We start from the raw sequence: 24,069 nt of genomic DNA, 5'->3' as shown, positions 1-24,069 counted from the left end.
AGTCAATAGGCCTCTGGGAAACTGCCCTCAGGGACAAGGTAGTAGAACAGAGCAGGCAGAGCTGTAAGGACACTTTCCATAGAGCGCAAGAGCTCTTGATCCCTAGGTGTAAGAAATCAGGCAAGGAATGCAAGAGACCACCATGGCTAAGTCAAGACAAGAAGGAAATGCACAGGCAGTGGAAGCACGGACAGGTATAGAATCATAGAATGCTTTGGGTTGGAAGGGACCTTTAGAGGTCATCTAGCCCAACAGTGAGCAGGGACATCTTTGACTCGATCAGGTTGCTCAGAGCCCCATCCAACCTGACCTTGAATGTTTCTAGGGATGGGGCCTCCACTACCCCTCTGGACAACCCGCTCTCAACCTCTTCATCCCCCAGCCTGTACTGATATCAGGGGTTGCCCCAACCCAAGTGCAGGACCCTGCACTTAGCCTTGTTGAACCTCATGAGGTTCACACAGGTCCACCTCTCCAGCTTGTCCAGGTCCCTCTGGATAACATCTCATCCTCCTGGCATCAACTGCACCACTTAGCTTGGTGTCATCTGCAAACTTGCTGAGGTTGCACTCAATCTCACTGTTATGTAATTGATGAAAATATTAAACAGCACTGGTCCCAGTACAGACCCCTGAGGGACACCACTTCTCACCGGTCTCCATTTGTACATTGAGCCCTTGACCACGACCCTCTGGATGCGACCATCCAACTAAATCCTTATCCACCGAACAGTCCACCCATCAAATCCACACATCCCCAATTTAGAGAGAAGGGTGTTGTGGGGGACTGTGTCAAAGGCTTTACATCAGTCCAAATAGATGACATCCATTGCTTTTCCCTTGTCCACTGATGCAGTCACTCTTTCATTGAAAGCCACTAGGTTGGTCAGGCAGGACTTGGTGAAAAGGGGGGGGGGGGGGGGGGGGGGGGGGGGGGGTAAAGCCCCTCCCACTGTAAAGGAAGATCAGGTTCGAGACCACCTGAGGAACCTGAATGTACATAAGTCTATGGTACCTGATGAGATGCATCCCAGAGTCCTGAGGGAATTGGCTTATGTAGTTGCCAAGCCACTCTCCATGATATTTGAAAAGTCATGGCAGTCAGGTGAAATCCCTGCTGACTGGAAGGAGGGAAACATTGCACCCATTTTTAAAACAGGGAGAAAGGAGGACCCTGGGAACGACCGACCTTGTGAGCCTCACCTCTGTGCCTGGGAAGATCATGGAACAGATCCTCCTAGAAGCTATGCTCAAGCACATGGAGGACAGGGAGGTGATTCAAGACAGCCAGCATGGCTTCACCAAGGGCAAGTCCTGCCTGACCAACCTAGTGGCCTTCTATGATGGAGTGACTAAATCAGTGGACAAGGGAAGAGCTACATATGTCATCTCTCTGGACTTCTGTAAGGCCTTTGATATGCCCCCCACAATATCCTTCTGACTAAATTGGGGAGATATGGATTTGATGGGTGGACTGTTCAGTGGATGGTCACATCCAGAGGGTAGTGGTCAACGGCTCAATGTCCAAATGGAGACCAGTGACAAATGGTGTACCTCAGGGGTCTGTTTTGTATCTGTTTAATAGCTTCATCAGTAACATAGACAGTGGGGTTGAGTGTACCCTCAGCAAGTTTGCAAACGACACCAAGGTGAGTGGTGCGGTTGACATGCTTGATGGACAGGATGCCATCCAGAGGGACCTGGACAAGCTGGACAGATGGGCCCATGTGAACCTCATGAGGTTCAACAAGGCCAAGTGCAAGGTCCTGCACCTGGGTCAGGGAAACCCCGATATCAATACAGGCTGGGGGATGAAGAGATTGAGAGCAGCCCTGCGGAGAAGGACTTGGGGTACTGGTAGATGAAAAGCTGGACATGAGCCGGCAATGTGTGCTCGCAGCCCAGAAAGCCAACCGTATCCTGGGCTGCATCAAAAGAAGCGTGGCCAGCAGGTCGAGGGAGGTGATTCTGCCCCTCTGCTCTGCTCTGGTGAGACCTCACCTGGAGTACTGCGTCCAGCTCTGGAGCCCTCAGCACAAGAAGGGCATGGACCTGTTGGAGCGGGTCCAGAGGAGGGCCACAAAAATGATCAGGGGGCTGGAGCACCTCTCCTACGAGGCCAGGCTGAGAGAGTTGGGGTTGTTCAGCCTGGAGAAGAGAAGGCTGCGGGGAGACCTTATTGTGGCCTTTCAGTACTTAAAGGTGGCTTATAAGAAAGATGGGGACAGACTTTTTAATAGAGCCTGTAGCGATAGGAGAAGGGGTAATGTTTTTACACTAAAAGAGGGTAGATTCAGACTAAATGTAAGGAACATATTTTTTACAGTGAGAGTGGTGAGACACTGGAAGGGGTTGCCCAGAGAGGTAGTGGAGGCCCCATCCCTAGAAACGTTCAAGGTGAGGTTGGATGGGCCTCTGAACAACCTGATCTAGTTGAAGATGTCCCTGCTCATTGCAGGAGGGTTGGACTAGATGACCTTTAAAGGTCCCTTCCAACCCAAACCATTCTATGATTCTGTGTGACCCAGAGAAAGACAGAATGCATGCCCCAGAGAGCGAAAGAGGACACGTGCCCCAAAGTGTGACCCTGAGAAAAGCATGCATGACAAAATGAGTGCGCACATGATCCATATATATCAAGCAGGCACCCGCCACCCAGAGAGAGGGAGCATGAGTGTGCAGAACCCAGAGCAAGAAAGAGATCACAGCCTAGACCGTGCAAGAGCATGTTTGCCTGACCAGGGGAGGGGGGGGGGGGAGAGAGCACATGTGACCCAGAGCGAGAATGCACATTCACAACCAAAACCAAGTGCATGTGCACATCCCAGAGAACTCACATGGCCCACAGAACAAGCATATAACCCAGAGAGATCATGCAAGAGTGCACACACAACCCCAGGAAACAGAGCGCATGCCCAAAGGGAGCAGGGCCTAAAGGAGCGCACAATGCAGAGAGAGCGCACAACCAAGAGTGTACCAAGAGACAGAGAGATTGTACACCCCAGAGAGACTGTTTGTGACACAGATCGAGAGAGGATCACACAAGGCAGAGGGAGCACAAGACCCAGAGAGAGTGTGTGAGAGCATGCAACCCACAGAGCAAATGTGCCATCCAGAGAGAGCATGAATTACCAAGAGCGCAGAACCCGGAGAGAGAATGCAAGACCCAGAGAGAGAGCACGAGTGTGCACCCCGGGGAGCACAAAACGCAGCGAGAGAAGAGCATGCAATGCAGGGAGAGAGCATGCATGTGTGCACACCCCAGAGAGAGAGAGCACATGCACACACATGTGCCCCAGGGCAGCGGGTGGGAGAGAGATAGGGGGAGCAAGGATGCAACTCACTGAGTGGGAGAGCACGTGCATGCAAGAGTGCACAATCCAAAGAAAGAGCAAGAGTGCATGTGACCCAGAGTGGGCAAGCACGAGAGCACAACCCAGAAAGCACGACCCAGTGCGCACAAGACAGAATGAGCCAGTGCATGACAGAGTCCCAGACTGAGAGCAACAGGAAGAAAGACCAACACAGACTGAGACACTGTGTTCCAAAGAGAGAAAGAGTGCATGACCATGCCAGAGACAGAGAGAGGAAGAAGATGTGACTGATACAGAGCATGTGACTGCAAGAAACAAAGTACACGGCCAAGAAAGAGAGCGCAAGACCTTGACCAAGAGAGGAAGGGAAAGTTAGCAACAGCAAACACATGACCGCTAGAGGGAGCACGTGAGAGGGAGAAACCACAAGCAAGAGAAACCTAGCCTGACTTGGAGAAATGTAGAGCAGGTGACCAGGCACAAGGGAGTGCAGGAGGGAGCAACAGAGAAGGAGAACAAGCATGTCCCCCAAGAGAGTGCGACAGAGAGAGGGAGAATGCGTCACGGAGAGAGAGGAAGGGAGCATACACAGCCACACATGAGATACAGGGAGAACGTGACCCAGAGAGGGAGAGCAAACATGACTGTGTGTGAGGGAGAGCATGCAATGGTCTGTGAGAGAGAGAGCGCACACGTCTGTGAAAGAGGGAGCCACAGACATAAAGAATTTGTGACCAAGTGAGGGAGCGCATGTGCCATCACACCCAAGAGAGGAACAGCATGCACAACCTAGAGAGGGAGAGTGAGCACGACCATGTACAAGGTTGAGCAACAGGGAGCACATGACTGTGAGAGTGAGAGGAAGCAAGCAAGAAGCAGCTCATGAGAGCACAGCCACACATGAAGAGGGAGCGCAAGCATAATCATGAGAGTGAGCAAGCAAGAGAGAAGGCTAACACATGACAGACAGAGACCACACGCAACCACATGTGAGAGAGGGAGATCACAACCTAGATAGGGAGGGAGAGCGATTGTGACTGCAAGTGAGGGAGAGAGGGAGAGCAGGAGAGCGAGTGCAACCATGCACAAGGTTGATTGAGAGGGGACACACAAGAGTAAGAGAGAGCATGTGACCACACATGAGAGAGGAAGAGTGCACAACTGCGCAAGAAGAGCTTGTGACCACGCAAGAGAGTGCAGAGAGCACACATGACTGCCCACAAGGGGGAGAGAGATAGAGAGACTGTGTGTGACATTGAGCAAGAGGAAGCACACGAGCAAGTATGTGTGCCTGATAGCAGGAGAAAGAGATCGAGAGAGGACAAGGGAGAGCGCGAGCAAGGAACTGATTGACTTACCAGCATGAGCTTTGAGTATATGGGTTTTCAAGCGGCTATTGTAAGAGGACTTGAATGGACAGAGCTTGCAACGGAATGGCTTATGGTGTCCATGATGAGTCTGCATATGGCGATCCAGACTGATCAAAACACAGACAAAAAAAGGAAACAAAATAGTAAATCATTTTAGCTATTCCTTCAGATGCAAGCCAAAAGCCTAATAACAAAAATAAATTTTAAATAAGAGCAGGCCAGGCTCAGCTATCCTTCTCATGCTGGTTCTTTATATCCAACAGGTCTGCTTATAGAACAAGGCAGAATCTAATCCAAGGAATAAAGAGATCTGTGACCAATTTTATCACACAGAATGCAAGCCACTTTAACTCAATAGGGCAAAATTACTATCAATTAAATTATACCCAATCCAGACTAACAAGAAAGTCACTTATAGGATAAAGGCTATTTGAGGAAAAAACAAAAACAAACAAGAAAAACCCCAAGCAGAACAATAAAAATATTAGTACAGGATTTTTCTGTGAAGTGTTTTTCTGAAAATATGCCCCCTTTTCTCCTCCTAAGGAAAAGAAAATATTTTTCTAGCTCTCCTGAAGAAACCTTCATTTGGTTACAGCAGCAAAAGCAGATTAGACAGCCTACTCTGGGGGGAAGGTACCAGCAAGCTGTCTATAGACAATGACTTTTACTCCTAAAAGGTGGCAGAGTTTCAGATGTAATGGACTGGGAGACCCTGCATGAAGCTCAACAACAGAAGAAGAGGTGGAAAAGACCAGATGCTATTTTTCTGCAGGGGAAATCAGAGCAACAGAAAGCCTGACATCGAAGGGGGGGAGAATTCATCACCCATCTCCATGGCTTCAGATCAGGATGGAGACATTTCCAATATAACCTCTTCTTTGGGAACATTAATGCTTTGTGATATAAGAGTAGTCTGAGCCTGTTTATGCGCAGCAGTGAAACAACAAGAAGGTGTGGACAAGTTTGGAGACGGTTGGTATATTTATCCCCCCCAAAACAATCATCCTAATAGTTCCAGGCATACTTTAGCTTTATTTCCTATTAATTGATCTAAATTGTTCTCATTTTTTCTACTGAATATCAAGATCTAGATCAAATGGAGTCTACTCCAGCCACTCACACTACAGAGGGTCTCATAGGCTCTTTAGTCTCACACTGACAGAGTTTGAGCCAAGAAAATCCCTGTTTACCAGTGCTAACACCAAAGTCTGTGTATTCAAAGATCTAATGATAGCAAAACCAAAAACCAGACCATATATCCAATTTCAGGGCTACTTCATAGAAACATAATATTAATCATAATATTATATTAATATAATTAATCATAAATCTAACAGGGAGTTTGTGGTAAGATAATTTTTTCCCCATTTCTCTGGAGTACCAGTATGTCTCCTAAATAAGAGAGGCTGAACATTTGTGGTCAGTATTTCATTAAAAAAAAAACCCCACATTTTAAATAGATGATAGAAAAATAAGCTAGTATAAAACTAAAACAGATTACCAAAGATGTATACAATGCATATCTCAAGCTCAGCACTGAATGGAACAACTACCCCTGGCACATCAGAAGCTCGTACTCAGAGCTCCTGAGGAAGGATGCAGCTTTCCATGTCACAAGCAAGTTATTGCACAGAGCTGTAAGAGGAACCCCTCTTTACCCTTTCAGCTACCTTTACAGAATAGGTATGAAGCTCTGGGTATGGTAGATGAAGGATATGATCACACAGAAGAGGAGGAATCTGTGCAAGTACTCTCATCATGGTCAGATCAACCAATCCCTCACATCAACACCTGCATTAAGATCAGTGCCAAGAAGAAACAATAGCAAGTTATGGTCATTGGTGACTCTCTCCTGAGCGGAATGGAGGCACCCATTTGCAGACTAGATCCTCTTTTCAGAGAGGTTTGCTGCCTCCCTGGGGCCTGAATCAGGGATGTAACCAGATGACTGACGAGCTTAGTGCAGCCTTTAGACTGTTACCCACTCCTGCTCTTTCACGTAGGTACTAATGACATCGCAAAAAGAAGACCGAGGTCAATCAAAAGAGATTTCAGGGCCCTGGGAAGAATGCTAAAAGATTCAGGAGCACAGGTAGTGTTTTCCTCAATCCTCCCAGTAATGGGGAGAGTCAATGGAAGAAACAGGTGTGCCCAAGACATCAATACCTGGCTCCAGGACTGGTGCCTCCACTAGAACTTCGTTTTTTTTATAACCATGGAAGAGTCTGCGAGACACAAAGTACGCTGGGGCCTGATGGGATCCACCTGTCCTGATGGGGGAAATGCTTCTTTGCTTGTAAGCTGGCAGGACCAATTGAGAGGGCTTTAAACTAGAATCAGTGGGGGAAGGGCATGCCATCAGGAGAGCTGAAGTAAGCCAAGGGTTGGCATGGCACAACCTGAGGGCGGCAATGCTAATGGGAACATTTACACTGCTCCTGGGAGCACGGAGGGCTCAGGAGCATATCTGAAATGCTTGTACACCAACGCACGCAGTATGAGAAACAAGCAGGATGAACTGGAAGTGTTGGTCAGCTCCCAGAGCTACGATATCATTGGTATTAGTGAGACTTGGTGGAATGAGTCCCACGATTGGTGCGCTGGAGGGCTACAGGCTGTTCAGGAGGGATAGGCAGGGCAGGCGAGGTGGAGGTGTCGCACTATACGTAAGCGAGAGGTTTGATTGCACAGCCCTTACAGTTAGTGATGATATGGTGGAGAGCCTTTGGGTGAGGATTAGGGGGATGGAAAACAAAGGAAATGTTGTAGTGGGTGTCTACTACTGATCACCCAGCCAGGATATAAGCACTGATGAGTTATTCTATAGGCAATTAGGAGAAATCTCTGGCTCGGTAGCCCTGGTCCTTATGAGAGATTTCAACTTCCCAGACATCACCTGGGAATATCATACTGCTGTGACGAGCAGGTCTGGGAAATTCCTGAAGTTTGTGGAAGATGATAACTTCTTGTCACAAGTACTCAGTGAGCCAACTAGGAAATGTGCCTTCCTAGACTTGTTATTTCTGAATGGAGAAGGACTCATGGGAGATGTGATAGTAGGTGGCTGTCTTGGCCACAGTGATCATGAAATGGCTGAGTTTAAGATTTTCAGTGTAATGAGAATAAAGGTCAGCAGAGTTGCTACCCTGGACTTCAGGAGAGCAAGCTTTAATCTATTCAGGGAGCTATTTAGCAGAGTACCCTGGGGATCTGCTTTTGAGGGCTTAGGAATCCACAAGGGCTGGTCAGTTTTTAAGAACCAACTTTTAGAAGCACAGCAGCAGGCAATTCCACTGTGTTGAAAGTCAAGAAAGCGGGGCAGAAGACCAGCTTGGCTGAAGAGGGAACTCCTCGTGGCGCTCAAGAGGAAAAAGAAATGGTATGGTCTCTGGAAGCAAGGTCAGGCTTCGCAGGAAGATTATAGAGTCACAGTTCATGTATGCAAGGAGAAGACACAAAAGGCCAAAGCTCAATTAGAGATGAAACTGGCCAGTGTTGTTTCAGATAACAAGAAGGGCTTTTTTAAGTACAATAATAGCAAGAGGAGGTCTAAGGAAAACATTGGACCAATACTTGTTGAAGATGGTCATCTGACTAATAGGGATGAAGAAAAAGTGGAGGCATTCAATGCTTTTTTTGCCTCAGTCTTTAGTAATATTGATAGACCTTGGTCTGCCCAGTCCCCTGAGTTGGAGGACTATGAGTGCGAGAACAGTGACTTTCCATTTGTGGACACTGAAGTTGTAAGGAACCAGCTGTATCAGCTGAATGGTCACAAGTCCATGGGGCCTGATGGGATTCATCCCAGGGTACTGAAGGAGCTAGTGGATGTTACTGCAGGAGCCCTCTCGATCAGCTACCAAAGGTCTTGGGAGTCTGGGGAGGTCCCCACTGACTGGAAGCTAGCCAATGTTATTCCAATTTACAAGAAGGGCGTGAGGGAAGACCCAGGGAACTACAGACCTGATACTCTAACCTCAGTTCCTGGAAAAATTATGGAGAAGATCATACTGGGTACTACTGAAAGGCATTTAAAGGAATATGCATCAGGCACAGTCAACATGGGTTCACGAAGGGAAAGTCCTCCTTAACTAATTTGATATCTTTCTATGATAAGGTCACCTGCCTAGTGGATGAAGGGAAGGCGGTGGATATAGTTTTCCCGGATTTTGGTAAGGCTTTTGATACTGTCCCTCACAGCATCCTTCTGGACAAGTTGTCCAGCTGTGAGATGAGCAGGTTCACGGAGCGCTGGGTGAAGAACTGGCTGAAGGGCAGGGCTCAAAGGGTTGTAGTGAATGGGGCTGCATCTGGCTGGTGACCGGTCACCAGCGATGTTCCTCAGGGCTCAATTCTAGGGCCAGTCCTGTTCAATATTTTTGTCAATGTTCTGGATGCGGGAGTTGAATGCATCATTAGCAAGTTTACTGATGATACCAAACTGGGAGGTGCTGTTGACTCTCTCAAGGGAGAAGAGGCCTTGCAGAGGGATCTGGATAGATTGGAGGATTGGGAAATCATTAATGGCATGAAATTTAACATGTCCAAATGCCAGATTCTGCACCTAGGATCGAGTAACGCTGGGCACAAGTATAAAACTGGGAGACGAGTGGCTGGAGAGCAGCCCTGCAGAAAGGGATCTGGGGGTGCTGGTCAACAGCAGGCTCAACAGGAGTCAGCAGTGTGCCCTGGCAGCCAAGAGGGCAAACTGCATCCTGGGGGTGCATTAAACACAGCATAACCAGCCAGTCAAAAGAGGTGATTATCCCACTGTATTCAGCATTGGTGTGGCTTCATCTTGAATACTGCGTGCAGTTCTGGGCCCCACAACTTAAGAAGGATGTGAAGGTCCTTGAATGCATCCAGAGGAGGGCAACAGAGCTGGTGACAGGGCTGGAAGGCATGTCCTATGAGGAGTGGCTGAGGACTCTGGGCTTGTCTAGAGTGGAGAAAAGGAGGCTGAGGGGCGACCTCATTGCTCTCTCCAGCTTCCTGAGGAGGGGAAGTGGAGAGGGAGGTGCTGAGCTCTTCTCCCTGGGGTCCAGTGCCAGGACGTGGGGGAATGGTTCAAGGCTGTGCCAGGGGAGGTTCAGACTGGACGTTAGGAAGCTTTTCTTTACGGAGAGGGTGGTCAAACACTGGAACAGGCTTCCTAGAGAGGTGGTTGATGCCTGTCAGTTTTTAAAAGGCATATAGATAATGCCACTAATAATATGCTTTAACTTTTGGTCAGCCCTGAAGTGGTCAGGCAGTTGGACTAGATGAGTGTTGTAGGTCCCTTCCAACTGAAATAGTCTATTCTATTCTATCCTGTTCTATTCTATTCTATTTTATGTCTGGGTCTACAGGGAATGTCTGAGGCTTCTCACTGAGGATGGGGCCCAGCAGATCTGCAGCTACAGAATAGGTTGTATAGTTCTGCATCTGGTTGCAGATGAGGGGCTGGGCCTGCCCAGCCCTTAGACTATTCTCCCCTGCTGCTCATCCACATAGGAACCATGCTGTGATACTGACAGAAATGCTGCTTTTCTAACACAAGGGTTTAAATATTTCTTATATCATGCTTTCTTTCCCACATGCTTTTAATTACAGAAGAGTGACAACTTAACTCAATTTAAGGGTGTCACTGACAGTGCTATCAATGACTATGTTAAACGAGCACCTGGATATCTCTCCTTTGGGGGGAAGGGGGATGGACACGGGAAGGGGGGGATGGGACAGTTCCCCCCCGAGAAGCTACAGAAAACATGTACATGTGTTTGTCAGTCTAGGATGCCAGTTAAAAAAAAAAAACAAAAACAAAAAAACCAAAACCCAATAAACCTCATTTCTTTGTGGCAAGCCATGAATAAATATGATTAAAAGAATGCTAAAGATTCTGTCCTGGTTTCGGCTGGGATAGAGTTAATTTTCTTCCTAGTAGCAGGCACAGTGCTGTGGTTTGGATTTAGTAGGAGAAGAATATTGATAACACACTGATGTTTTTAGTTGTTGCTAAGCACTGCTTATGCTAGTCAAGGACTTTTCAGGTTCCCATGCTCTGCCAGGTGCACAAGAAACTGGGAGGGGGCACAGTCAGGATAGTTGATCCAAACTGACCAAAGGGCTATTCCATACCATATGATGTCATGCTCAGTATAGAAACTGGGGGGGTTGGTTGGGGAGCAGCGATCGCTGCTCGGGAACTGTCTGGGTATTGGTCGGCGGGTGGTGAGCAATTGCATTGTGCATCACTTGCTTTGTATATTATTATTATATCGTTACTATTATCATTATTATTATGTTACTTTATTTCAATTATTAAACTGTTCTTATCTCAACCCAGGAGTGTTTCTCACTCTTACTCCTCCGATTCTCTCCCCCATCCCATGGGGGTAGGGTGAGTGAGCGAGCGGCTGTGTAGTGCTTAGTTGCTGGCTGGGGCTAAACCACAACAGCTTCCTAGCTGTAGACAAAGATATAACTCATGAGGACCTTGATTATTACGACCATGCATTTTTCATGGGTCACATCAGATAAGGGGTGATTTCCTCAACTCATTTCAAGTATACCACTGATGTGAAGACCATGTTCATACTGTCCTGGTTTCGGCTGGGATAGAGTTAATTTTCCTCCTAGTAGCAGGCACAGTGCTGTGTTTTGGATTTAAGATGAGAAGAATATTGATAACACACTGATGTTTTAGTTGTTGCTAAGTACTGCTTATGCTAGTCAAGGACTTTTCAGCTTCCCATGCTCTGCCAGGTGCACAAGAAGATGGGAGGGGGCACAGCCAGAATAGTTGATCCAAACTGCCCAAAGGACTATTCCATACCATATGACGTCATATGACGGGGACTCAGGGAAAAAAGGAGAGTCTACCACCTTTGGAAGAAGGGACAGGCAACTCAGGAGGAGTACAGGGATCTTATTAGGTCCTGCAGGGAGGAAATTAGAAAAGCAAAAGCTCAGCTAGAACTCAATCTGGCCAATGCTGTAAAAGATAATAAAAAATGCTTTTAGAAGTACATCAGCAATAAAAGGAGAGCCAAGGAGGATCTCCATCCCTTGCTGTATGTGGAGGGAAACATTGTCACCGAGGACAAGGAAAAGGCTGTGGTACTTAACGCCGCCTTTGCTTCTGTGTTTAACAGCCAGACCAGTCATCCCCAGGGTACTCAGGCCCCCAAGCTAGAGGATAGGGACGGGGACCAGAATGGAGCCCCCATAATCCAGGAGGAAGCAGTTAACAACCTGCTATGCCACCTGGATGCTCACAAGTCTATGGGGCCAGATGGGATCCACCCGAGAGTATTGAGGGAGCTGGCGGAGGAGCTCACCAAGCCACCCTCCATCACCTATCAGCAGTCCTTGTTGACAGGGGAGGTCCCTGATGACTGGAGGCTTGCCAATGTGGCGCCCATCTACAAGAAGGGCCGGAAGGAGGACCCGGGGAACTACAGGCCTGTCAGCCTGACCTCGGTGCCGGGAAAGATTATGCAGCGGTTCCTATTGAGTGAACTCAAGAGGCATGTGCAGGTCAACCAGGGGATCAGGCCCAGCCAGCATGGGTTCATGAAAGGCAGGTCCTGCTTGACTAACCTGATCTCCTTTTACAACCTGGTGACCCGCCTGGTAGATGATGGAAAAGCTGTGGATGTCATTTACCTGGACTTTAGCAAAGCTTTTGACACCGTCTCCCATAATATTCTCCTTGGGAAGCTGGCAGCTCATGGCTTGGACGGGCGTAGTCTTCGCTGGGTAAAAAACTGGTTAGGTGGCCGAGCCCAGAGAGTAGTGGTGAATGGAGTTAAGTCCAGTTGGCAGCCGGTCACGAGCGGTGTTCCCCAGGGCTCTGTTTTGGGGCCAGTCTTGTTTAATATCTTTATCGATGATCTGGATGAGGGGATTGAGTGCACCCTCAGTAAGTTTGCAGATGACACCAAGTTGGGTGGGAGTGTTGATGTGCTTGGGGGTAGAAAGGCTCTGCAGAGAGACCTGGACAGGCTGGACCGATGGGCCGAGGCCAACTGTATGAGGTTCAACAAGGCCAAGTGCCAGGTCCTGCACTTCGGTCACAACAACCCTATGCAACTCTCCAGGTTTGGGGAAGAGTGGCTGGAAAGCTGCCTGGCTGAAAAGGACCTCGGGGTGTTGGTCGACAGCCGGCTGAACATGAGCCAGCAGTGTGCCCAGGTGGCCAACAGCATCCTGGCTTGTATCAAGAATAGTGTGGCCAGCAGGAGCAGGGAGGTGATTGTTCCCCTGTACTCGGCGCTGGTGAGGCCGCACCTCAAATACTGTGTCCAGTTTTGGGCCCCTTAGTACAAGAAAGACATTGAGGTGCCGGAGCGTGTTCAGAGAAGGGCAACAAGGCTGGTGAAGGGTCTAGAGCACAGGCCTTATGAGGATCAGCTGAGGGAACTGGGGTTGTTCAGCCTGGAGAAGAGGAGGCTGAGGGGTGACCTTATTGCTCTCTACAACTATCTGAAAGGAGGTTGTAGTGAGGTGGGTGTTAGTCTCTTCTCCCATGTAGTTAGCGATAGGACGAGAGGAAATGGGCTCAAGCTGTGCCAGGGGAGGTTTAGGTTGGAAATTAGGAAAAATTTCTTTACGGAAAGGGTGGTCAAGCATTGGAACAGGCTGCCCAGAGAGGTGGTGGAGTCCCCATCCCTGGAAGTGTTCAAAAAATGGGTAGATGTGGCACTTTGGGACATGGTTTAGTCTAGTCTACCCTTGATTGGTTTAGTGTGGACTTGGTAGTGTAGGTTAATGGTTGGACTGGATGATCTTAAAGGTCTTTTCCAACCTAAACGATTCTATGCTCAGTATATAATCGGGGGGGGGGGGTTGGCCAGGGGGCAGCGATCGCTGCTTGGGAACTGGCTGGGTATCGGTCGGTGGGTGGTGAGCAATTGCATTGTGCATCACTTGCTTTGGATATTATTATTATTGTTATTATTACTACTACTATTGTACTTTATTTTGTTTCAATTATTAAACTGTTCTTATCTCAGCCCAGCAGTGTTTCTCACTCTTACTCTTCCGATTCTCTCCCCCATCCCACTGGGGCAGGGGGAGTGAGCGAGCGGCTGCATGGTGCTTAGTTGCTGGCTGGGGCTAAACCATGACAATAGACTGAAATTGCATAACAAGAAAAAAAAAAACCAAACCTTTAAGATTGGTTTGTGATAACTGTTCAACACTCAAAATGAAATCTCTCTCAATTAAATAAGAGTCACAGTACTATTTAAAAATAAGGTAGTTACATGGAAGGCTAGTGAAAAATACTCTTTCCCTCTTTACGGCTTTTTTAATTGCATGCATTTGACAGGACTGCATAAGTGGTGAGTATCTTTTGCTTCGTGTGCATTTCCCCTACACACAACAAAAAGAGAACTTGAATTCCAGGAGATATAATAATGGGACTTTTTATAGTCACGGGCAATGGCAAAAAATTTGGGGGCACAGAAAATACCTAAAGCCTGAGAAAGATAAAAACGTGGCTTGAAATCAAATAGTGTGTGCTCTCCTTCAATGTCAACCAACATAAAAAACAAAAAATGCTAGTCTGTGCTTCTGTTGAAAACAAACCATAACTTACTTGTGCCTGAAAGCAGAGACAAAGGAGCAATACTGGCAGCTGTACTTGTCTTCCCGGGTAAACATGGCCAGAGCCAAGTGACTCCTCTCATGAGATCGCAGACCCTGCATAGACATCAAAACCCGGTCACACTGGCTGCAGTGGTAGCCCCCAGGCCTGGTTTCATCTTCCAAGGATGCTCCAGATTCAGCTTCTGTAAATTCCACAGTGCCAGGGTCTTTGGCTCCCTCAAAACCCTCCAAAGTTGTGCTTGAAGACTCTTCAGCTTCCTGCTAAAAAACACATACCCCCCCCAAAGCCATCAATTCTCTCTCCCTTCTGCCCCTCAGTCTCTCCTATGTATTAATTTTAATATCTACGTTTCCCACTGCATTCACTTTCTAAACGTATCCCTACCATACTACACTAATGACTTTCTGTATAAAGAGCTCCTAGTCTTTAATTATATATATCTGTATATACATTAAAAAGCAAACAACCCATCTCTTGGTCCTTTTCCTAAGTGTTAATTAGCATAGCATGCATTTGCAGCAACATTAAAACTGAAAAGTAAATTTACATCATGTTTTTTTGGGTCTTGGATTTTAGTTTTTGTTCCCTGCTGTTTAGTATCTACTTGCTCAAAAGATGCTATTGAACCCACATAAACTTTACTTGAGAAGCAAGGAAAGAGCAGGAATCATTTGATAGAAGGGAAGCATCCCATTCTGTCAGTAGTATTGGATAAGCTAAAGGAAGGTCAGTGGAAGGATAATGAAAGTTCTTAGGTAGAACCGTTTAGACTCTGAAGGACTTGGCTACTTTACACAGCACACAGTTGATGTCATGAAATAGGCATGCTTTAGGTCACATTCCGAGGACTGCAGAATGAGATTTTGCCGAGTACTCACTGCAGCAAGAAAAGGAGGAGAACTGCATAACCAGTTCTTGCAACCTTACCGCACCTGAACTCCCCCTGCTGATATCCTGTAAAGCTGGCTGTGGAGCACAGCCTGTCCTCAGAGACATTCTAGGTGGTGTCCACTTGCATAGGGAGGAAACAGCAACACATTTACAATTAACCACTTGAATTGGACCCCTGGCTCAGCTGGCTATTTCACTTTTGCATATGGGTTGGAGAAAAAAAAAAGAACACACACACACACACTTTAAGGGTCTAAGAAAGCAGAAAAGTAGCCCAGAACAGCTGAGGGAGAAGCTCCTGCTCATAAATCAAGCCTTTCAGTCATCCATGATATCAATTCCTTTGTGGCAAATAAGAAATGAGAATTAAATAGTTTTTGTGCCCAGGTGAAGAGCAGAAGAAAGCCAAAACATCTTAAACAAAATGTGCTGCAGAAACCTTAAGAATTAGATTAGAATGTCATGCTTAACTGTTCAGAATATCCAATCCAAAACCCACTTGACTCCATGGGAGCCCTCTACGGGCTTTCAGTTAGGCAAACAAAAAATGCTGTCAGTTCACAGAATTCTCACCTTTACTGTAGCTGACACAGAAGAAACATTCCCATACTGGACATGCTTACGGAGATGATTACAGATGGCTCGAAGTGTTGGATGAACTTCCACACAAAATTTACATTTGTAGCCAACTACTTTCCTCTCCTTAAGTTTTGAATCATCTTCCAATTGTCCAAAAGCCTATTGAAATATACGAGTGTTAATCAGTTATACTAATGTAATACTGAAACATGCTTCTGATATCTCACTTTTAGGAATATATCCAGACCAGATTTTGCACCTTAAGGGAAATTGCATTTAGTGTACACATGTGTATTGGGCCTGGCTGAAATGGAGTTAATTTTCCCCATAGCAGCCCTCATAGCGCTGTGCTGTGTATTGGTAGCTGGAAAGGTGTTGATAACACTCCAGTGTTTGGGCTACTGCTGAGCAGTGCTCCCACAGCATCAAGGCTGTCTCTCCAACATTCCCCCCCTTACCCCCAAAGGCCAGTAGGCTGGGGGTGGGCAAGAGGTTGGGAGGGGACAGAGCCAGGACAGCTGACCCAAATTGACCAAAGGGATATTCCATACCATATGACATCTGCTCAGAAATAAAAGCTAAGAGGGGGGAGGGGGGGCATTCGTTATTAAGGTGTTTGTGTTCTGAAGCAACCTCTACGTGTACTGAGGCCCTACTTCCCAGCAAGTGGCTGGACGTCGCCTGCTGATGGGAAGTAGAGAATAAATATTTTGTTTTCCTTTGCTTCCGCATGCAGCCTTTGCTTTTGCTTTTATTAAACTGCCTTTATCTTGACCCACAAGTTCTTTTCCATCTTATTTTCTTTCCCCCCATCCTGCTGAGGAGAGGGAGTGATAGAGTGGCTTGGTGGGCACCTGGCAGCCAGCCAAGGTCAACCCACTACAACATGCTATTGTGCAAAACTTCAACCTCAATTTGCGCTGACTTCTATTAAAGCCCTCAAAATAGGTGGACAGGACATGTGCACAGGAAAAATCTTGAGTTTCTGCATAATAGTAGTCCCATAAAAGACCGTTCAGTTTTAACTTACAAGACGAAACCATGCTCTTTCATGGTTCCCCCCACCCAATTGTATGCTTTTCTACAGCAAGTAGGGTTACTGCAGATGGGGAGAAGGGTACAGAAAAGAGTAGCAGAATTTGGTTTTCTGTTCACAGGAACGCTTGCCCAAAGCTTGAAGTTATTGGATAGATGCACATAAACATCAGGTTCTTTATCAGAAAATGTACTGAAATAGATAAGCTTGAGAAGGAAATTGGTGTGTTATTTCAAGGTATATTGATGAGCAGTAGAATGGGACATTTGCGAAAGAATCTATGAGAAAGCAAACAGCAGGCTTGCAATAGAAGAATAAATAACTGTCAGCTACAGATAGCCATCCATAAGGAAGAAAGATAGGGAAAATCCTGAAGGAAACAGTTGGAAGGAGCAGTTTCCCATGGAGCCTAGGAATAGGTGAAGAATGAAGGAAATTAAAGCAGAATATGTAACCAACTTATAGAGCCCATTGACACGCTGAGTCACTCATTAACCTGCATTCATTTGGCTGTCAAAGAGAACATGCAAGCGGGTATTAGTAATAAGGAGCCTCTTGGGGTACAGAAGAAGAGCTTTTGGTTTGTTTTTCTCCCTGGGGAGAGGAAGCAAAGAAAGAGACCAGACACACAGATCCTTACCCTCTCTTGTTTGAAATCTGTAAAAGCACCATCTGCATATTTCTGCTTGCTCAAAAGCTGTTTCCTCCTCTCCTGACGTTTGGCACGCTTCTGGAATTCCTCATTGTGATTATTCAAGTGTGAGGTCAGCTCTGCCATGCTATGCAATTTAGTATCACAGTGCTTGCATTGGTAGACAGCATTATGAGAGCGGGTGCCACTTCCCAGTATGGTAAAGTCTCTCTTCAAATCCTTGCTGTGGTGGTCAGCGTAATGCATGCACAGCAGCTCTGCTGTGCTGAAGGATAGCTTGAAACATTTTATGCATCCGAAGGGAAGCCACTCAGTTTCCTGAGCCTCGCTTTCCACCTCAGGATTTTCAAAGTCATTCCTTTCCTCAGCTGGAGTTGACTTTTCACGTTCATCAGCATACACGGCAGAGAAGTAACCCCCCAGCTTGCTCGCATGCTGCTTCTTAGGAAAAACACCGGGGTGACGCTTCATGTAGTGGGACACAATACCTTTTTTGCTAAAAGATTGAAAGGAACAAAGCGAGCATTTCTTCTTTTCCACAGCCCTCCTCAGCTCCTCACTTAACTGAGGAGTGTCATCTTTGGGAGGAGATGGAATGATCACTTTATTGGGTTTGTTGCTTACTGTCCTGGAGGCTGCTAAACAATGAGTGTAGTAAGCATCAATGTCATGCCTTTTCTGGTAGTGTGCTGCAAGCCCTTTGCGGATAGGGTTGGTGTAGGAACACAAAGCACACTTGAAGAGGTTGTTCTTGCCTTCTGGTTGTGCCCGAACATTATTGTGTTTGATGCGGTAATGCCTGGCTATCCCCTTCCGGGTAGAACAGAAGTATTTGCAGAGCTGACACCGGAACACTGTGTGAGACACTAAGTGAGAACTGGAAAAATGAGGTGCTGAGGTAGAGATTTCTCCAACACCATCATCAGCAATTTCTGGGGGGGCCTTGATTTCAGTTACCATGTCTGGCTCCACTGAGGCAGACACCTTTGGCGGTGACTGAGCAAAAACATCAAATTCAGGCTGATTATGGTATTTCTCATAGTGAATTTTGAGCTTCTCTAGTGTGCCATGGGTGTAAGGGCATAGTTTGCACCGGTAGGCACCATAGCCTTGCTTGAAAATCCTACTGGTCTCTTCTATGTCATTCTGGGCAATGTCATTCGACTGTTCCACATCATGCACAAAGTCTTCAGCAGTGACCTTTACTGATGGGTGCCGTTTCTGGTAATGTGTGAGGACACCATGAATGCGTGTGTTAATGTATGGGCAATGTCTGCACTTGTACACAGCCCCTGGGTTAATGTCTATGTCCTGTGCAAAGTCAGCAGCTTTCACTTTCATGCCAGGATGCTTTTTGCCATAATGTGTCAGGAGGCCATGCAAATTATTGTACTCAGACTGGCAAACTGTACACTGATATGGAGAGGAGGAAATGGCAGGGTTTGCAGAAGTCAGCTGAATAGTTTTTTCCTGGGAAAGGCCGGGGTCCTCCACATCTTGGTCCATCTGTGATGTTACCTGGTTTTCAGAATTAATCCTGGCCCTAACTTCATCAAGTTGTGTGCCAATTTTCTCAGCAGCATCTTTCTCCTTAATGATGTCTAACAATACAGATTCGTCTCCATTCATAGCCCAAGGGTGAAAAGCCTGGTAGTGATTAGTAATATCCCAAATGGAAGATGCTTCAAAAATGCAGTCTCTGCATTTATAGGTCTTTGCCTCTGTTGGCATCACTAGGGTAGGAGGGGAAGGATCCGGACCTGCCCAGAGTTTAGTTGCCATATATGTATAGTCAACATAATGTTCAGGATGTCTCCTTTGGTAATGCACAAGCAAACCACTTGGTTCCGTATGTGAATAAATGCACCATTCACAGTGATAACCAGCTTCTATCAAGCCATCCAAAAATGCCCATCTTAGAATGGACGTGACCGTGGCCTTCAGATTCGGGTGGTCTTTCTTAATATGCTTCCTCAACGCATAGAAGTAAGGTGATGTGTAGCTACACTGCCTGCATTTGAGGGCTCTCAGCTTTGTCTTGTCCTGTTCAGTGTTGGAGGTGTGAGCAGGCATGCTGCCAGATGATTTCTTCTGGTTATGATCACAAAGGCTTCTAATGGTGGCTGTATGTTGCCTAATCACATCTGCGTTGGCTTTGAAATCACGATGCTTCTTTTGATAATGAATGAGCACACCTTTCACGGTCCGGTTTCCATAATCGCAGTGCTGGCAGAAGAACATTTCGTTCTCAAGGGGATTCACAGAGCTCTCGGAACTGCCCCGGCTCAATTGCTGCACTGACACTGGCAGTTTCTGAATCCCAGGTGGCAGCTCACCAGCCTTCATCATTGCCGCAGTAGGGGGTGCCTGCCTGATGTACTTGGCAGTGACTTTTATTTCCGGATGCCTTTTCTGGTAGTGGACAAGCACTCCCACAACTGAACGGTTGCTGTATGAACAGTGTTTGCAATAATAGAGTTCAGGAGCAAGGTCTGGGGGCAGTGGTGGGGGAGGTGGAGGTTGAGAAGCCAAGTTGGACAGTTTTGAGGAGACAGACACCCCCATCTCAAAAGACATTTGAGCCAGGGCAGAGGCCCTGTCAACAGAAGCTATATGCATGGTCTTCTGAATTCTGAAATACGATGCTTTTTCTTCGGGGTGTTTTTTCTGGTAATGCACCAGAACTGAATGCATGTTAGGGCTTGCAAATGAGCACACATCACAGTCATAAACAACCACAGAATTGACTGAAGGTGCTTTCTGATTTTCACATTCAGGACTAAAACTCTTTGTGGCACTTTTGTTAAAACTTGCTGGCACAGTAGTCCCATGAGCCACAGGGGTGGAGGTTGCCATAGTTTTTGGAGCAGAATTCAAGATCTCTCTCAGTGTCTGAGGCTCTGTGTTTAACCCCTCTTGCTGCTCAACAACATAGCTTGAAAATATCATTGCATTGTTAATTTTCACTGTTGGATGCATTCTTTGGTAATGCGGCATCAGGCTTCTAACATTTGGACTAGTGTAAGAACAGAAGCGACAGCGGTAGATCAGATCAGAGTGATCGAAGTTCAATACATTCATAGCTTCAGGGTGATGCTCTCCATAGTGTTGCTGCAGGTCTTCAAAGTTTGTATAGTCAATATAACACTCAAGGCATCTGTATACTGCACTGTGATCATTGGGATCCAAGATATACCTAAAGCTGAATTTTATGTAGGGGTGCATCCGTTGGTAGTGGGTGCTAACGCTCCTGGCAGATTTGTTGCTAAAATCACAGTGTTTACAATAGTAAAGCCTGCCAGAATTGTTAATCTCCACATTTTCGTTGTTCTGATCAGGGCCATACATATTTGGCTGGCTTTCCAGAACAGAGGCATTAGGGCTCTGTTGGTCTTTCATGTTAATGGAAGAAAAATAATCTTCCTCATCTTCAGATAAAGTGAGCTCAATCTCTGCTCCATTGGTGGAATTATAATCATGATGCATGTTTCTGAAGTTTGCGTCCTTCTGGGAATCATTAGTCTCTCTCCCCCACATTTGCTGGGGTGCATAAGAACTAGAAACCTCCACCATTGGTTCTGTTTGTTCTTCTTCTCTGTCTAATTCCACTTCTATCTCCACCTCGTTGTCTTCCTCCTCTTCCTCATCATCGTCTACATTAACCACAGCATCTTCTTGCTGTTTGTTTTGGTTTATTTTGCTCTGCAGGTTGCTTGCTATTTCATCAATTCTAGTTCTTTTCTTCACTGGTGAGAGATCCAAAGGGCAGTCATTTGACACCTTCCGAGCGACCTTAGCAACAAAGTTATTTTTAGACGAGAGACCAAGAATTGAGGTCTGGCTTTTCTTCACTGTGCTGACAGAGGTGAGACCATCTGCCTCGCTCTCTTGTGGCATGTTGGATGGCAGTCCATCATATTTTGGTAAGTTGTCACAAAATGAGTGCTTGTGCTGCTGATGAACTCTGAGGCCTTTCAAAGTAGTGGTAGAATAGTTACACATTGTGCACTTATAAGGATGCTGTGAATGGTGTTGAGGCAACTGCTGCTGTTGCTGTACTGTTTCTGTCATCCCAGCTGACTTCCTTCCGTTTATATTTCCACTTTCATAAGAAACTGTGTTGTCATTCAAAGAGGAGACAATGTTTTCACTCTGAGAATTCACAGTGTCCCAGTCTGATGTTGTACCTGCATGACATTGCCTATGAGCTCCAAGCTTTAACGAACTCTTACAGGTGAAAGGGCATTCATCGCATTTGTATACAGCTGTCTTCCCAGACAGGTGAATATTCTCAATGTGACGGGAGATGCTTCGGCGGTGCATTGTGAGGAAAGGGCAAAAAGGACATTGGAACCTGTTCATGTATCTTCTAAAGGGAATCCCTTTTGTTTCCAACAGCTTGTTGCCATCAGATCCCATCAGCTGCTCTGCAGATATTCCTGAAGTCTGGTGGTCCACAGAGTTCAAGCCATTCTCACTGTCCACTTCATTTAGCTCTTCATCTGAGCTGGAGTCATTTAGCATACTGTTTGTTTCCAAGTCAGCAGAAGAATTTGTCATGTCAGCAACTCCATAGCGGGATCTATCAGACAAATTAACTATGCCCGAGTTGTGAGGTAATTTAGACTTCATTTGAGGATAAGACACAGAAGAAAACTTAGAGGATATAGAAGAGTTGGGCCTGATAAGGGAATTGCCCGTAGAGCTTCTGAAGTTTGAGACATCAGCATTCAACATACCATGTCCTGTCATATTCATAGAGATATAATTAGAGTTTGGGGAGGCATTCTGGGCACTCTTACTCTGCACATCAGGCACACTGGTTCTGTCTTGTTCCTGCCTCAAACTTGACAGTATTTTTACCATGCTGCGGTGCTTCTTCATCATATGGTCACACCAGCGCTCCCTTCGAGGTGTCTGGTAACTGCACCATTCACAGCAAAAGTTGCCTCTGGACTTTGTTAGAGGCTTGACCATGGACTCCAAAATGCTCCGTTCTACCACCTCTGCAGGCAATTCCTTGCAGGGCTCCTGCACTGGCGCAGAGGCAGATGTCAATTCAGATACAGCAGAGGTAGCAGTAGGAGTTAAACTCTCCTTCAGATTGTTTTTGTGATACATTTTCTGATGCTTAATAATCCTTGCACGCCTTGGTGATTTGTAGGTGCAGAACTGGCAAGAGAAAACTTTACCAAACCCCTCATGCATCGTGATGCTGTAATTTAAGGATCCAGCAGTGTGTGACCCTACTGAGCTCCCCCCAACTTGTGCTCCATGAACCTTGCGAGTGTGCTCTATGAGGAGGTTTTTAGATCGGAAGTAACGCACACAGAATTTGCACTGGAAAAACTTGTTGGTTGGATTAGGATTTGGAGCCATATGTTGACCATAAAAACTTTGGCTCTGGCTATAATAACTTCCAGTTCCCATCTGAGTTGTTGTATTTTGCCCTAAAATAAGAATTAAAAAGTAAATATGTAAATAAGTAAAATTATACAGTTTCCCCCCCATCTACCCTGTATGCATATGAATACACACACATCCTGAACACATTAATCACACCAGGATTCCCTCACTTATTTATGATTAGACCTGTGCATACGAGAATGGTCAGAAAACTAACAGATGGTACATAATTTGGGATAGACAATTTCCAAAATAAGCTTCTTGAAATAAAAAGGTAAACTAATAAAGTTCAAAACTCTTCTAGAGCTCATGGTGGTGTAAAGCAAGGAAAAGAAGCAATATGAAGAAGCATGTGAAAAACAGCAAGATGACAAATCCACACATTTGCATTTACAGAAAAAATATGTCTGTAACTAAACATTCACTTCACTGCCATAGTGATAAAGATAACAATTTTTAAAAATCACACTGAAACATACCAATTAAAATGCACTGAAATAAGTCACATGTGAGATAGGGGCTTAGGGTTGAGGTTTACCTGCTATTTCATCTGCAATTGTAAATTCATCCTTTACAGAAGAAAATTCAATCTCAGTCTGGTTGCTAGCATTCATGGAGCCAGACCTTGGTTGGCTAGGGTTTTCCTCAGAGACATCTGTTGGCTGCAGAAAAGCAGTATGAACATCCTGAATGTGAGCTTTTAGGTCTTCATAGGATGGAGCTCGGAAATCACAGCCATCGCACTGCAGCACCTCCATGGTTCAGGAATGATCTTTTGCATTAGAAAATTCTGCAAAAAAAAACAAGGAAAGGAGAAGGAAAGAGGCAGGGGGTTGTTTTGGTTTGGTTTTCTCTGGTTGGTTGGTTTTGGGAGGTTTTTTTGTTTTGTTTTTACAGAAATGCCATTCAGCGAATTCTGAAAATATATTAACACCAAGCTTCCTATCACATGACAATGATTTCCAGAAATTCCATAATTATTGCAGCCTAAACCTCAACATTTAAAAGGCATCAAGGCAATTTTGATTCAAAGAAAGCCCTATCTAGGTAGCTTGCAGGTTGCTGTTATCAATGCTACAGTTAGCCTTCTGACAAATAACTACTGTTTCAATGGACTTTGTCCTCCAGGCTTTTCTATTACTCAGGAAAGAGCTGTTGTTAGGAAGTTTGTCTCATTCAGAGACTAGCAGCTATATGCTAGAACAACCACCACATTACTCCCAA

General features: G+C 46.0%; 1 protein-coding gene across 2 annotated transcripts in view; it reads right to left on the bottom strand.

Annotated features, from left to right (window-relative positions):
* Nucleotides 1-23,603, bottom strand: part of LOC142596516 (zinc finger protein 462-like) — a 78,594-nt gene extending 54,991 nt beyond the window's left edge. Inside the window, exons 1-5 of one of the 2 annotated variants that reach the window (XM_075725660.1) lie at nucleotides 23,384-23,603; nucleotides 17,428-22,889; nucleotides 15,746-15,910; nucleotides 14,270-14,373; nucleotides 4,672-4,790 (exon numbers count right to left, since the gene is read on the bottom strand). In XM_075725660.1, coding sequence (XP_075581775.1) covers nucleotides 4,672-4,790; nucleotides 14,270-14,373; nucleotides 15,746-15,910; nucleotides 17,428-22,889; nucleotides 23,384-23,603 — 6,070 coding nt within the window. The remainder of the gene's footprint in view (nucleotides 1-4,671; nucleotides 4,791-14,269; nucleotides 14,374-15,745; nucleotides 15,911-17,427; nucleotides 22,890-23,383) is intronic. The other variant, XM_075725661.1, reaches the window with a different exon arrangement.
* Nucleotides 23,604-24,069: the final 466 nt, after the last annotated feature.

The sequence above is a fragment of the Pelecanus crispus genome, chromosome W (genome assembly GCF_030463565.1).
Source record: "Pelecanus crispus isolate bPelCri1 chromosome W, bPelCri1.pri, whole genome shotgun sequence".
NCBI classification, from domain to species: domain Eukaryota; kingdom Metazoa; phylum Chordata; class Aves; order Pelecaniformes; family Pelecanidae; genus Pelecanus; species Pelecanus crispus.
This window is presented reverse-complemented; position numbering and strand designations above follow the sequence as displayed.